The following is a 14,424-nucleotide window of genomic DNA, read 5'->3' as shown; positions in this document are numbered from 1 at the left end:
GATGGTTGTTTGGCTTGATTGACCGATTGCATCCACATGTGTGTTGTGACTGTCAGGCAAGGGCCATGGGTTGTTCTTAGTAGTAAAGGATGGTATAACAAAGCGATTGATCAGCCTGCTGCAATCATGGAGTCAATGCTCATTATTCCCCGCTGGGGACCACTGCTACAACAGGGACTGATGATTTTTCTTTCAGCACCGGACAGTCCTTTTTCCAATGCTCCCATTTCTTACAGGATGCACTCTGAGCCTTCTCCATAGAGGAAGCTTTCTTGGGTCACTTTTCCGGAGTTGCGTTCTTGCCAGGTTGGGATTAACTCTTTCAGTTGGGCCCCTGTCTGAAAACACCTTCCAGGCAACCTCCAGCAGTTTATCCATGTCTTCAACTCCCTTTTTCTTTTCTTATGTCATTTGAAGCCTGACCCACACAAAACAAAACCAAATGTGCTTTACCATCAGCTGATTCATCAGTATACTTGATGGCATTTTCTCTCCACCTGTTTAAAAAATCAGTGGGTGATTCATCATAATTTTGCCTCACTTGGTAAAGCTTTGACCAATTCACAGCTTTAGAGACCACATGTTTTAACCCACATACCACAAGGCTTTGATATAATTTTAATTTTGCCATCTGCTTGGGTGTATTTGCCTCCCACCCAGGATTTTCAAGGGGAAATATCTCAGTGACAGCGCCTTGAAGCAGCTCCCTCACTATGCTCCCCTCAGGGAATATGTAGGTGGATTTATTGAGCACTCATCTCTCGATGGGGTCAAGTGATGTGTCTGACACAGAGCTCAGATCAGCCCAGTCTGAATTATAAAGAGAATATTAATTAATTAATTTATAAGCTGTACAGTGCACAAAGGAACTGATAGATTACATTGCACCAACCAGCAGCTACAAGGAATCACCGATAATCAATATCAGTATCAAATACCATATCAAATTGACGCAGATCAATAACAATGTGTAAAAGACAATACAAACGTGCAAAAGGCAATTAAAAAGTCCAAAAAGGCAATACAAAACTGCAGAAGCCAATACAGAATTGCAGAAGCCAATCATAAATTTGCAATTTATGACCTGGCTCTGCTGCACAGTGGAAAGCTGGAAGCTCTTGAGGGGACTCATTCAGCCATGTCTCCTCTCCCTGTGACATCACTCCAGGAATTCCCAACAGAATTTGGGACCGTATCACTGAAAATTCCCTGTAAAATTCCCCAAATCTGTCTCAAATTCTACATGGGGAGGGCACAGGTGACAGCAGCGATGTCTCCAATGATGTCATTGCCCCTATGTGAAACTTTCCTGCAGCAGCCTTGGGATGTCTTCCCAGGCTTTTTGGCACTGCTCGGCCACTGCGCGTCTGCCAGGGCCATCCAGGACAACATAGGGACTCAAGAGGATGTTGTCAATGACCTCAAGTGTCCCCAGAAGGTGCTCCTTGACCAGGTGCGTGCTGGCCTCCCACAGCTGCTCAAACTTGGCCACTTTGGCCATCAAGGCCTGAAGGACATCAGGGGACGCCTCATTTATCCCCTTCAGGAGGACCTCGATGTCCCTGAGCTGCCACTCCATGTTCCAGTTGAACAAGATGGCTCCATCACACACAGCCACCAAGCGCTGCAGTGGCTCCAGGGCCAACTCTGACCAATGTCCCCTCCTGGTGGCCACTCCAGCCTCTGCCCTGGTTTTATTGGCAGCTGCTGCCACCCGGGCACTGTGTGTGGCCATTTGCCAGGTCACCTCCTCCTCGTCCAGGGACACCATCAGCTGCTGGTCCGTGATTACCTTCCTGTGGTTGTCACGGAGCTTGGTGGCCTCCCTGGCCAGCCAGTCCCAGCTGTCCACGAGCTTGGCCACCAACTCCCGCCAGGTGCTGGCTGCAGCTCTCACATTGGCCCAGGTGATCCTGGAGGTGGCCCAGAGGGTGGCCAGGGCCATTCTCAGGGAGGGGACACCACAGTGGCCCAGGGAGGTGACATCACCTTGGTTCAGGATTGCACGGAGGCTCCGGGTGAATCTCTTCAGGTTCTCATACAGGGAGTCTGGGAACTTGCCCCAGTGTGGCCCCGTCACAGTGGCCACCACCTCGCCCAGGGTGGCCACCACGGCCACCACCACCTGCAGCTGTGGAGGTGACACCTGGAAAGGTGACAGGGGAGGTGTCAGGGACCTGGTGGCACTTACGGCTTCCTGCAGTGGCCTCGTACCCCTGTGGGGTGCCCTTTGTCCCTTTGTCAGCCTCTTGTCCCTGCTGCGCCCCCCGCCCTCCAGCCCCCGTGCCCCTTCCATCCCCCAATGTCCCCTCTCCCCGCCGTCTCTCACCTTTTGGGGCTCCATGCTCACTGGGGACACCTTGGGGATTCTCTGGGGACACTCCGGGGGTCGAAGGAGCCTTGGGATGTCCTCGATGGCTCTTTGGCAGCGCTCGGCGACCCCACAGGCACTGGAGCTGATGGGATCACCATCGAACAGGAACTTGATGGCCTCAAGTGTCCCCTCCAGGTGACCCTTGACCAGGCGGGCATTGGCCTCACACAGCCGCTCGGCCTCAGCCACCTTGGCCACCAAGTCCTTGCGGACATTGTGGGACGCCTCATCTGTCCTCTCCAGGGCAGCCTTGATGACCTTCATCAGGCGCCGCAGGTCGCGGGGGAGCACGGTGGCTTCATCACACGCGGCCACCAAGCGCTGCAGCAGCCCCAGGGACGCCTCCACCTGCCGTCTCTCCATGGTGGCCTCGCTGGCAGCCTCCATGGCATGTCCCCTCCCCTGGGCTTCATGCCCGGCCACCATCTCAGCCTCCTCCTTCCTGCCCAGGGCCTGACCCAGCTTCCCCATGTTTTCCTGAGCTGTCCCATAACGGGCAGCCATGGCCTGCATCTCCCTGGGCCGGGTGTCAGTGCTGGCCACCCTGTCAGCCACTTTGGTGGCCAAATCCCTGCAGGCATTGCGCAGCTTGGTGGCTGTCCCGGCCAGCTTGGCCCAGCTTTTCACAAGCAGTGACACCGACTCCTGCCACTTGTTGGCTGCCCTTATCACACAGAACTGGGTGGTCCCTGGGGTGCTCTCCCAGGCAGCCAGGGCCTGGCTCAGGGGGATGAGAGAGTCATCATCATCAGAGTTGACATGGCGGTACCACCAGGTGCCCTCAGTGCGGTGCAGGGTGACCTGGAGGTTCTCAATGAAATCCTTCAGGTCCCTGTACACGCAGTTTCCGAAGTCGTTCAGCAGCAGAATCCCCTCCCATCTGGGCAGGAGGGCCACCAGCTCGCCCAGGGTGGCCATCACAGTGACCTGTGGCTGCAGCAGGGCCGGGGACAGCTGGGGAGGGGACAGCAAAGGTGTCAGGGACCTGGTGGCACCTGTGTTGTACTGAGGTGCCCCCTGCCCCTGAGGCTTCTCCTTTGTCCCTCTCCCTGGAGGGCTCTGCTGCCTGTCTGTCCCTCCCTTGTTCCCTCTGCCACCTCCCTGCCCCCTCTGCTGTCCCCTCTGCTCTCGAGGGTCCAGGTCACTGTGACCCCCAGATACATGAAAAATATCTTTTCCCAGCCCGGGCACTTAAAGATATCTAGGTTATTTATTGCATCTTATTTATAAAAATTTTTCTCCTCCCCTGCTGAAGCCCATCCAGCAGGACAGTTCCAGGCACACTGCCTGGCCCCGGGGCAGGGTTATGTCTTTATACTAAAAACTACGTGTACAATATTTACAATTTCTTTCCAATACCTATCATCTATGTTAGACAGTGAGCTCCCACTCTAAACCAATCTAAAAGTGCCCACATCAGAGCAGAAGATGGAGGCAGAGAAGAAGGAAAAAGGCTGTACACGCTCAAATCCTTCCACCTTGCCTCCAAAACCCCCATTCTAGAAACCTCAATAATCTATTTTTTTTTTACCCCGTGATAATTTCACTATTATGCTACTTAAACTGCTGTGGCTTGCTGGTCTTCGTACAAGGCTGGTAATTTTCTCCACGGGTCATAATCAACCCCACAGGTGTTCTGGGCTCTGTGCCAGGGTTTCTGAGCCCCCTGGCCGGGCTCTTGGCCGTTCTGGACACCCAGAGGGATGTCCCGAGTTGCGACAATCTGCCACACCCCTGCTGTCCCCTCTGCCACCCTCTCATAGCCCCTGCCACCCCCGGTCCCCTCTGCTGTCCCCTCTGCCACTCTCCTGTCCCCTCTGCTGTCCCCTCTGCCACCCCGCGCCAGTCCCCGGGTCCCCTCCCCCGCCGCCCCCCCCCATTTCCCCCTCCCCCTCCCCTCCAATCGCACCTCTTTGGGCTCCATGGTCACTGGTGACACCTTGGGGACACCTTGGGGACGCTGCGGTGGCGAAGGAGCCCCGAGACCAGTGCCAATCCCGGCCCAGAACCGGCCCCGGGAACGGCGCCAAGCAAATAGCGGAGCCGCCTCAGGAAGTGCCGGAAAGGGGCTGGGCGCCCTTATCCATGGAAGCGCCAGGATTTGGGCGCTTTGGCTCAATCCCAGGGGATTTAGGATCCATCCCCAGTTGATTTAGGCTCCATCCCGCCATTTCCAGACAGATTCCGCCGTTCCTGGCGGGATTTATGAGGCAACGCGGAGCGCTCTGGGGGGCACACAGAATTGCCCTCAACAAAGATGGCGGCACAGGGGCCCTGTCGTGCAGCGCTGATCACTCAAAAGCCGCGCCCGGCAGAAGTACTGGCGGAAGTTTCCCCCGGAGCGGTGTCGGCGGCCGCTTCCGGCAGAATCGCGGTGCATTGTGGGCATTGTGGTCCCGGTGGGGACCAGCGGCGGCGGGCGGGGCTGTGGCCACCGGGGGGGCGGTTCGGGAATTTGGGGGCGCCGAGGGAGCCCTGAGACCCCCCCCCGGCAGCGCGAGATGGGCGACACCCCCGCGACCCCCCCGCGGTCAGCACCGGGAGCGGGGGGCAGGAGCGATGAGGAGGGGGCTGGGAGGATTTTGAGGGAATTGCGAGGGAGGGGGAGCGGTTGGGGGGTCCTGAGGGAGAATTGGGCGTCCTGAGGGGATTTGAGAGGATCTGATGTGATTTGGGCGGTCCTGAGGGGGTTTGGGGGTGTCGTGAGGGAGAATTGGGGTCCTCAAGGAGAACGGGTGGTCCTGAGGGGATCCGGGGAGTACTGTGGGGGCTTGGAAGGGGTTTGTGAGGGGACTGAGGGGATGTGAGGGGTCATGAGAGGTTTTGGGGAATCCTGAGGGGACTTGGGGGGTCCTGAGTGAGAACTGGGGGTTCTGAGGGGACCTTGGGCGGTTGTGAGGGGTGAACAGGGGGTCCTGAGGGGACATGTGGAGTCATCAGGGGATTGGAAGGGTTGTGAGGGGATTTTGGGGGGTTAGAGGGAGAATTGAGGATCCTGAGGGGATCTGGGGGATCCTGAGAGGATCTGGAGGGTCCTGAGGGTCTTTGGGGGTCCTGAGGGAGAACTGGGCAGGTTGTGAATGTTGCCCGATTGATAAATGACACAAAACTCGGATAAGTTTTGTGGGTGCTTTATTAAGGGCCCGGGGAACTGGGGGACTCACGTCCCAAAATCCCAGCCCCCAAATTCACGTATGGGTGCTTCCCTCTTATACATGCGATTCACAACAAAGTCTCCAAGGAACAGTTTCCCCGTTCCCCTTGCCTAGCCTCCAAGGAACAGTTCCCCGTTCCCCTTGCCTGGTCACAGACCCCTTGTGATACATTCCTTGGTTCACAAACAAGATCATTAATCCTCTGCTTATCTTATTCTAAGAGCATTGTATGCTGCCTCTAGACAGGTTAGCATTCTTACTTTCTTGCACTAGTTTAATTATTTATTAAATCCCTAAGACTACCTGCTAGGTTACACACAAAACTCAACACACTTTTCAACTGCTACAAAACTGCTTTTTAACAAACCAGTTCACACACAACTCACTATAATTAAATATTTTGCTAAATTTCATTTCTTTTCCAACATTTCCCCCCTTTTGAGCATCCTTCAGTCTTGCTGCAAGGATGCTCAATCAACAGTATTGACAGTAACATCTTCATAACGAGGTGGGGAGTGTTCCTCATTCTGCCGCCCACGGGTCATCGCCTTCAGCAACCGGAGAGATCGCCTCTTTTCCTTTTCGATCACACCCAAGAGGCATCTATATACAATCCATATAGTCACTAAAAATACTAAAAACATTAGTACATACTGTATAGCAGACGTAATCCAGCCAGAGAGGTGAAGCCCCAAAGAATCAAATACTGCTCCTATCCAATTATGCTGTGCTTCCCTTTCAATTTCCTTGGTTTTTGTTTCCACTTCTGCCAGTTGAGAAATATCTTTCTCAACTTCAAGTGTAACATTTGGAATGTGTACACAGCAATGATCTATTCTCCTACTCAGGTAACCACAAACTCCATGTTCCTTTAACAGTAGCAAATCCAATGCCATTCTGTTTTGTAGGGTCACTCTTGATGTAGCTTGCAATTGCAAATTTAGATCCTTAAATCCCTTCTTAGTAGCTGCTGCCAACCTTTCTGTCTGTCCTAACAAATTGTTGAGCATTTCCCTGTTTCGATATGTCGCTACCGGAGGGAATAATGACTCCAATATCCATCCAAATTGCACTCCTGAGCCAGGTTCATGCCACTGCTCCTCTAGGGATTCTTCCCTCTTTGAGTCCTTTCCTTTGGATCAATCTGTTCTGTTTCCAGTATGGACACAATGTGGGAACCCCTAGGGTGATTTGTGTTACTGATCCATCTAGAGGTAAATGTGTGGTCCACTGTCCGTGTCCCAACACCCAGACTAGATTTCCAGGGCTATGCACAGTAGTATATCTGCAATCTATAGGCCCATCCATGGACTCTCTGCTAACCGTGTGATCATACCCCCTACACTCGCATCCCCACTTTAATGCCATTTTCACCGGTACCAATCCGATTCGGTCTTCCGGTGTATCACATGTAAAAACCTCAGTACAATTCCAATCCTCTTTCTGCGGTCTGAACTCTCGGGAAGATGTAGACGTGATAAGGGCCCTATAATGTGACTGATTCTTTACTCCTGACCATTGGATGCACCATTGTACTTCCCCAAGGTAATTATAGTGTTCCAAAACACTAGGTCCCCATAATGTCTTCCAACTATTCCAGGTGTCAAAATTCTGTGTGACATTCTGACAACTCATCTCATTTTGTTGGGATTTCGTTCTTATTCGTACTGTATTGCATGGCTCATCTATTGGGGTTGCAATTAAACACCTCCTGGTATTTTGAATCCAACCATAATGATTGGATTTCTTTTCACATTCCTCTCTAGTCATAGCCCGAGTGGTCATACACAAATCCCTCCATACATCTACTGGATTGGGAACTGACTGGCAGGACCATGAAACATTCTTGAATGTTTCAGGCATTTTGGTTACTGGTATTATTCCCCAGGGAATTGGTTCACCTGCAGCCTGTGGCAATGGCAGGCAAGCTGTTATTTTAGTCACATTCTGCATGATCCCAAAATCTCTGATTAATCCTACCACTAAATTTTCCTGCTCAGTATTTCGTTCTATTGTATCATTAACCTCCCGTCTACTCCTACCGTGTCTCTGTAAGGATAACATCATTCTGTCATGCCTCCACCATGCATTTCCTATTCTAGGATTAGTGACACTCGACCACCCACAACCTTTGCCTTCCTTTCTCCACCAATTGGTCCCGTCTTCTATTCTGTCCCAGGTCAGTTCCCTATTTTGCTTCTACCATTTGACCCAAAGGTTCCTTTGATATCTTGATCTTACTAGGAAGGAACAATTTATTCTGAGAGGTGGCCCATCCCACATGTCCACTGCCATTGATACTGGATTAACTTTTATGTTTTCAGCACGATCCCCTGTCCATGGCAAAACCCTCATACTCACTCTTTTGTAATCAAAACTATCCCGTATTTTGACCAAACATGTATATTTTCTCGTATCGTTTGTGGTTACCTTGGTAAGATTCAGTACCGTGTTTCCTTGTTGTTTATCCTGATCCCAACCGACTCCTATCTTGCCTCGGCTTCTTTCAGCCCCCCGTTGCCATATTGCAATAACTTCACCGGCCTCAACTTTCTGGCTGTCAAAGATAACACAAGTTAATTGAACATCCATCTCTTCTATGACTGTAACCTTTGTTTCTTCAACCTGTACAAGAGTAGACCCTTGAACGGGTAATAGTCTCATGATCACTAGCAGTAATATAATTAAGAAGGCGGCTTTGCGTGGAAGATCATCCGGGTTGGAGACACTATCTGGGTTTCCCACTGGAACGGTGCCTTCTTTACCCTGGTGTAATGGATCCAAGCATCCATCCCCTGGACCTTCACCGCCGTGTAGGTCGTCATCATCACCTGGTGGGGCCCGCTCCATGATTCCCGTAGCGGATCCGTGATCCACTTCTTGACGTACACCTGGTCCCCAGGCTGGATGTCGTGGACAGAATTCTCCAGCGTGAGCGGTCTATTCCACTGTAACGAATTTCTTAAAGAATTCAAGATCTTATTAAGTGACATAACATACTCTGCAATCGCCTGGTCCCCACTCACATGTACCTCCCCTTTTAATATAGTTGCATGATATGGTTTGCCATATAATATCTCATATGGACTTACGCCTACCTTTTCCCTTGGTTTAATTCGAATCCTGAGTAGGGCCAAAGGCAAAGCTTGAGGCCAGTGCAGTTTAGCTTCCTGGCAATTCTTTTTGATTTGTCCTTTCAGGGTTTGATTCATCCTTTCCACCTGCCCACTAGACTGAGGTCTCCAGGGGGTATGCAAATTCCAGGTTATATCTAACATTTGTGCTAATTCCTGCACTACCCCGGCTATAAAATGCGGACCCCTATCTGATGACAATCCTAAAGGTACTCCAAATCTTGGTATTATTTCTTTTAACAAGGTTTTTTTTTTTACCACCTCCTTAGCCTGATTAGTTCTACATGGAAAAGCTTCCGGCCACCCTGAGAACGTACATACGTACACTAACAAGTATCTGTATCCCTGTGCCCTAGGCAATTCAGAAAAATCAACTTGCCAGTAATCTCCTGGTTGTGGCCCGACTTGCAACTTTCCCATTTGTATTTGTCTCCTAACTACTGGATTATTTTTCAAACATACTGGGCACATTGCATTAACTCTTTTTGCCATTGTTAACATCTGATTAGAGATTATCTCATTCTTCAGAAATTTTACCAATACTTCTGCCCCCCAATGACATTTATTATGTTCTGATTCCAAAATAAATTTCATTATGCGGGTAGGTACCACTATTTGTCCCATTGGTGTAACGTACCACCCAAGTTGATTCTTCTGTGCCCCTAGCAAGTTTATTAGTTTTCCATCTTCTATTGAATATTTGGGCTCCTGATTCAGGTATGGGGTAGCTGGATTTGTTCTTACCGGTACCAATGCCATTTGAGTCCATACTTCCCGTGCCACTTGCCGAGCTGTAACATCAGCAAATCGATTTCCTCTGTAAACGTCTCCTTCCTCAGTCTGATGTCCTCTAACATGCATTACTGCAACTGCTTTGGGACTGTGTACTGCATCCAGTAGCTGTAGCACTTCTTCCCGGTGCTTGATGTTGGTTCCCTGTGAATTCAAAAGCCCCCTTTTCTTCCATAATGCCCCATGTACATGAACCACACCAAAGGCATATTTAGAATCTGTCCAGATATTAACCCTTTTGTCCTTGCCCAAATACAGGGCTCTGGTGAGTCCAATCACCTCTGCCTTCTGGGCCGAAGTTCCAGGTAACAAAGCCTTTGCCTCTATTACCCGATCCAATGTTACCACTGCATACCCGGCATAGCGAGTCCCATTCTCGACAAAACTAGATCCATCAGTGTATAGTTCCCATTCAGGTTCTTCCAATGGTTCATCCTTTAGGTCGGGTCTGCTGGCATATACTTGTTCAATTACCTCTACGCAATCATGCACCAGTCCCCCAGCTTCCTGGTCACTGCGTAAAAACTCTGCTGGATTAACATGATTAGTAGTCCTTATTTCAATATCATCCTGTTCTCTCAGGATGGCCTGGTATTGCAACATTCGACTGGATGATAGCCAGTGACCCCCCTTTTGCTCCAAAACGGCCATGACCATATGGGGAACAAACACTTTCATTTTTGCCCCAAAGTCAATTTCCGGGCCTCTTGAATAAGAATGATTGTTGCCGCCACGGCTCGTAAACACGAGGGCCACCCAGAACTTACCGAATCCAGTTGTTTAGAAAAGTATCCCACTGGCCTCTTCCAGGATCCCACCTTCTGGGTGAGGACCCCCAATGCCAGTTTTTGCCTCTCATTCACGTACAACTGGAATTCCTTGGTCACGTCAGGGAGTCCTAGGGCTGGGGCCTCCTTTAGTGCCTGCTTCAATTCCTGGAAGGCCTTCTTTTGCTGTGTCGTCCACTCCAACCGATGCTGCTTCAAGGCCTCATATAGTGGCTTGGCTAGGAGACCGAAATTCATGATCCACAGTCGACACCATCCCACCATTCCTAGAAAAGATCTCAATTCCTTATGGTTACGAGGCAAAGGAATAGCACATATTGCCTCTATTCGGTTTACTCCCAAACGTCTCTGCCCTTGTGTGATCTCACAACCGAGGTAAATAACGCTATTTTTGACCAATTGAGCTTTTTCCTTAGAAACCCGATACCCTGCTTGGCCAAGCATGTTGACTAATTTAATTGTTAATTCCACGCACGTTTCCCTTTCCTTAGTAGCCAGAAAAATGTCGTCCACGTACTGCAGGACTACATACAAGGATGGGGATATTGTTACCTGGGTTATCTTCCATTCCTCCAGCTCCTTGGCCAGTTGGTTTCCAAAAATAGTAGGGGAGCATTTAAATCCCTGTGGGAGTCTCGTCCACATAAGCTGCTTCTTTCTCCCAAAATCAGGACTCTCCCACTCGAAGGCAAAATATTTCCTACTCACTACTGCCAGTGGGATGCAGAAGAAGGCATCTTTAAGGTCAATCACTGAGAACCATTTAAACTCCTCTGATACAGATGTTAACAAAGTATAAGGATTAGCAACAACTGGATGTATGTCTTTCACTATTTCATTAATAGCCCTTAAGTCCTGTACCAAACGGTACTTACCATTAGGTTTCTTTACTGGAAAAATTGGAGTATTATACTCCGATTCACATTCCTGTAATATTCCTTGAGCCAAAAATTGTTTAATTAACGGGGCTACTCCCCTCCTTGCCTCAAGCTTCAAGGGGTATTGCTTTATCCTCACTGGTCGGGCCCCTTCCTTTAGTTCCACCTTTACTGGCTGCGCGGCTTTAGATTTTCCGGGGACCCCTGACTCCCATACTCAGGGTACTACAGCCTGCTCAATTTCTTCTGGAATAGGAGAGGCATCCACTTCCTTGATTACAAAAACGCCTGCTATTTGTTCCTCGGGTATTTCCAATTTCACCCTTCCCCCTTCAAATATTATTTTCACATTAAGTCGGGACAACAGATCTCTGCCAAGAAGGGGTGTGGGGCAGTTTGGCATATACAAAAATTGGTGATCTAATTCCTTCCCCCCAAACCTAAGATTTAAAGGTTGTAAAAATGGTTGTTCCTCTAGCTTCCCTGTTGCCCCCACCACCTGTACCGTTGTGTCACTCAAAGGTCCCAATCGTCTATTGAATACAGAATAAGTAGCTCCAGTGTCTACCATAAATTCTTGATCCTTTCCATCTATTTCTAAACTACCCTTAAATCCTTTTCTAGTCAGCTTTGATTCTGATAGTTTCCCAAAACTAGTGCTTGAGCGACTTCTGCTGGTCCTCCCGTGAATCCTCCCACAGGGGCATTTCCCATTGGGGCTGTCCTTAATCCCATGTTTCCCATGCCCATACCTCCTCTAACCGGGCATTCATTTTTCCAGTGTCCCAATTGTCGGCAAAACACACACTGGTTTGGATCCAACCTCCCCATGTTAGGTGCAAACCCAAATCCTCCTCGACCTCTTGGCAACCCCCTCTGTCCGTGATTAGCTCCTCCCCGACCTCGACCCCTAATGGGTCTTCCTCCTGCCCCTGCCTGTTGCATTATAGCCAGAATACTAGCTTGTTGTCTTTTTGCAGTTTCTTTTTCCCTGTTTTTGTATACCTTCTTTTCACCATCACCACCATCACTATCACTCTCACTAGATCTCGTTTTTATAGCTATATCCGCAGGGGGAGCAGGGGGCACATTAGGAGCAACCGGAACCCTCGGAGGTGCTATACAATAAGACAAATCTTCCTCGACTGAAGGATACAAATTACGCTCCTTTCTTTCTTTACATCCCACACACTCCCTTTCATCATTCACTTCTAAAACCAAAATACCACATTCCTTTTGCCATTCCTCTTTCCGATATAAAACGAAAAACAAATCCAAATATGGTATTTCATCCCATTTCTCATTCCTCCTTAAAAATTGCATCAAAGATTCCATTATCCCCAATTCCAGTGTACCATTCACTGGCCATCCCGCTTCCCCAATCTCATATTCAGGCCACCAATGATTACAATAATCTATCATTTTGCTTTTATCCAATTCTTGATAATACCCCTCACTTTTCCACCGTTTCAATATACAACCTAATGGTGTATTTCCAGGTATTTTACCATTGGCTTGCACTAAGGTTTTAAAAGTTTTAAAAGACATCATATTACAACCTTTAATTCCACTATTAATCCCAATAAACCAATATACCTTAAACCAATATACCTTCTCGCCGTCCTTCCCTAAAACAAACAGGAGGCGAGTTCCGGTCCTGCGTCCTTAGACGTCTTATGGCCGGAGCCTAGGCTTTTTTACCAACCACCAAATCCAAATCCAATTATCACCTTTTTCCAATATAAAGCACCTTCGGGCTTACCTTAATGCAGTTTGTCCGACAGGCGCAGGGGGTCGGGCACGACCGATGACTCCCCGAGAAGTGCTCGGTGCCGGCTTGGAGTGGATCGGGACGCGAACCGCCCCAGCAGCCCTCGGAGTCCTGCCGCGGTCGCCAGAAAACTGTTGCCCGATTGATAAATGACACAAAACTCGGATAAGTTTTGTGGGTGCTTTATTAAGGGCCCGGGGAACTGGGGGACTCACGTCCCAAAATCCCAGCCCCCAAATTCACGTATGGGTGCTTCCCTCTTATACATGCGATTCACAACAAAGTCTCCAAGGAACAGTTTCCCCGTTCCCCTTGCCTAGCCTCCAAGAAACAGTTCCCCGTTCCCCTTGCCTGGTCACAGACCCCTTGTGATACATTCCTTGGTTCACAAACAAGATCATTAATCCTCTGCTTATCTTATTCTAAGAGCATTGTATGCTGCCTCTAGACAGGTTAGCATTCTTACTTTCTTGCACTAGTTTAATTATTTATTAAATCCCTAAGACTACCTGCTAGGTTACACACAAAACTCAACACACTTTTCAACTGCTACAAAACTGCTTTTTAACAAACCAGTTCACACACAACTCACTATAATTAAATATTTTGCTAAATTTCATTTCTTTTCCAACATGAAGGGTTTTACGGTGGATTTTGGCAGGTTCTGAGGGAGAATTGAGGGTCCTGATGGGGTTTGGGGGGATCTGGGGGGATCTTGAGGGGGTTAGGGGGGAATTTTGGGGGGGTTGTGAGGGGATTGGCGGGTCCTGAGGGGATTTGGGGGCGTCATGAGGGAATCTGCATGGATTCTGAGATTTTTGAGGGTCCTGAGTAGTTTTGGGGGGGACACTGAGGGAGACCTGGGGGTCCTGAGGGGCTTTGGGGGTGGTGAGGGGACTTGGCAGCGTTCTGAGGAAGTTTTTGGTGGGAATTTTGGGGCGTCCTGAGGGATTTTGGTGGTCCTGAGGGGGTTCAGAGGTATCTTGGGGGTTCCCGACTGGGTTTGGGGCATCCCGAGGGGATGTTGGGGGCCCCCTGAGTGGATTTTGTGGGTCCCTGACTGGATTTGGGGCAATTTTGCGGGAATTTGGGGTCATTTTGGGGTCCATGAACGGATTTGGGGGATTTTTGGGACCACTGACTAGATTTTGGGGTATTTCAGTGTAATTTTGGGGTTCCTGATGAGCTTTTGGGGTATTTTGGTGTAATTTTGTGGTAATTTGGTGCAATTTCAGGGTCCCTTATGGGATTTCAGCGTATTTTGGTGCAATTTTTGGGGTGATTTGGTGTAATTTTGTGGTGTGTTATGGTGTTTTGGTGGAATTTTGGGGTATTTTGGTGTATCTTGGTTTGAACAGACAGGTGTGTGCTGAGGAAGGCAGGAGACCCCCTAAATGGAAAATGTGAACCCCCTCCCTCTGAATTGTTATAAATTTGAAATTAAAAGCCTCTCAGGCAAAGATATGGGAGCAGGAATAACTGTTCTTAATTTGGGAAGGGAAATAAATAAAATAAAATATTAAAATTAAAAG

At 49.2% G+C, this 14,424-nt stretch overlaps 1 protein-coding gene across 1 annotated transcript in view; it reads right to left on the bottom strand.

Moving 5' to 3' along the window:
- Positions 1 to 890: 890 nt before the first annotated feature.
- The window catches only part of LOC131093388 (uncharacterized), a 270,394-nt gene continuing 256,860 nt past the window's right edge, over positions 891 to 14,424 (bottom strand). Inside the window, exons 2-4 of the mRNA XM_058040540.1 lie at positions 4,284 to 4,443; positions 2,330 to 3,328; positions 891 to 2,146 (exon numbers count right to left, since the gene is read on the bottom strand). Of these exons, the coding sequence (XP_057896523.1) occupies positions 1,295 to 2,146; positions 2,330 to 3,328; positions 4,284 to 4,298 (1,866 nt within the window). The 5' untranslated portion in view covers positions 4,299 to 4,443 and the 3' untranslated portion in view covers positions 891 to 1,294. The remainder of the gene's footprint in view (positions 2,147 to 2,329; positions 3,329 to 4,283; positions 4,444 to 14,424) is intronic.

The sequence above is a fragment of the Melospiza georgiana genome, chromosome 25 (genome assembly GCF_028018845.1).
Source record: "Melospiza georgiana isolate bMelGeo1 chromosome 25, bMelGeo1.pri, whole genome shotgun sequence".
Lineage (NCBI taxonomy): Eukaryota > Metazoa > Chordata > Aves > Passeriformes > Passerellidae > Melospiza > Melospiza georgiana.
The sequence above is the reverse complement of the archived record's forward strand: the minus strand, read 5'-3'. Positions and strand labels throughout refer to the sequence as shown.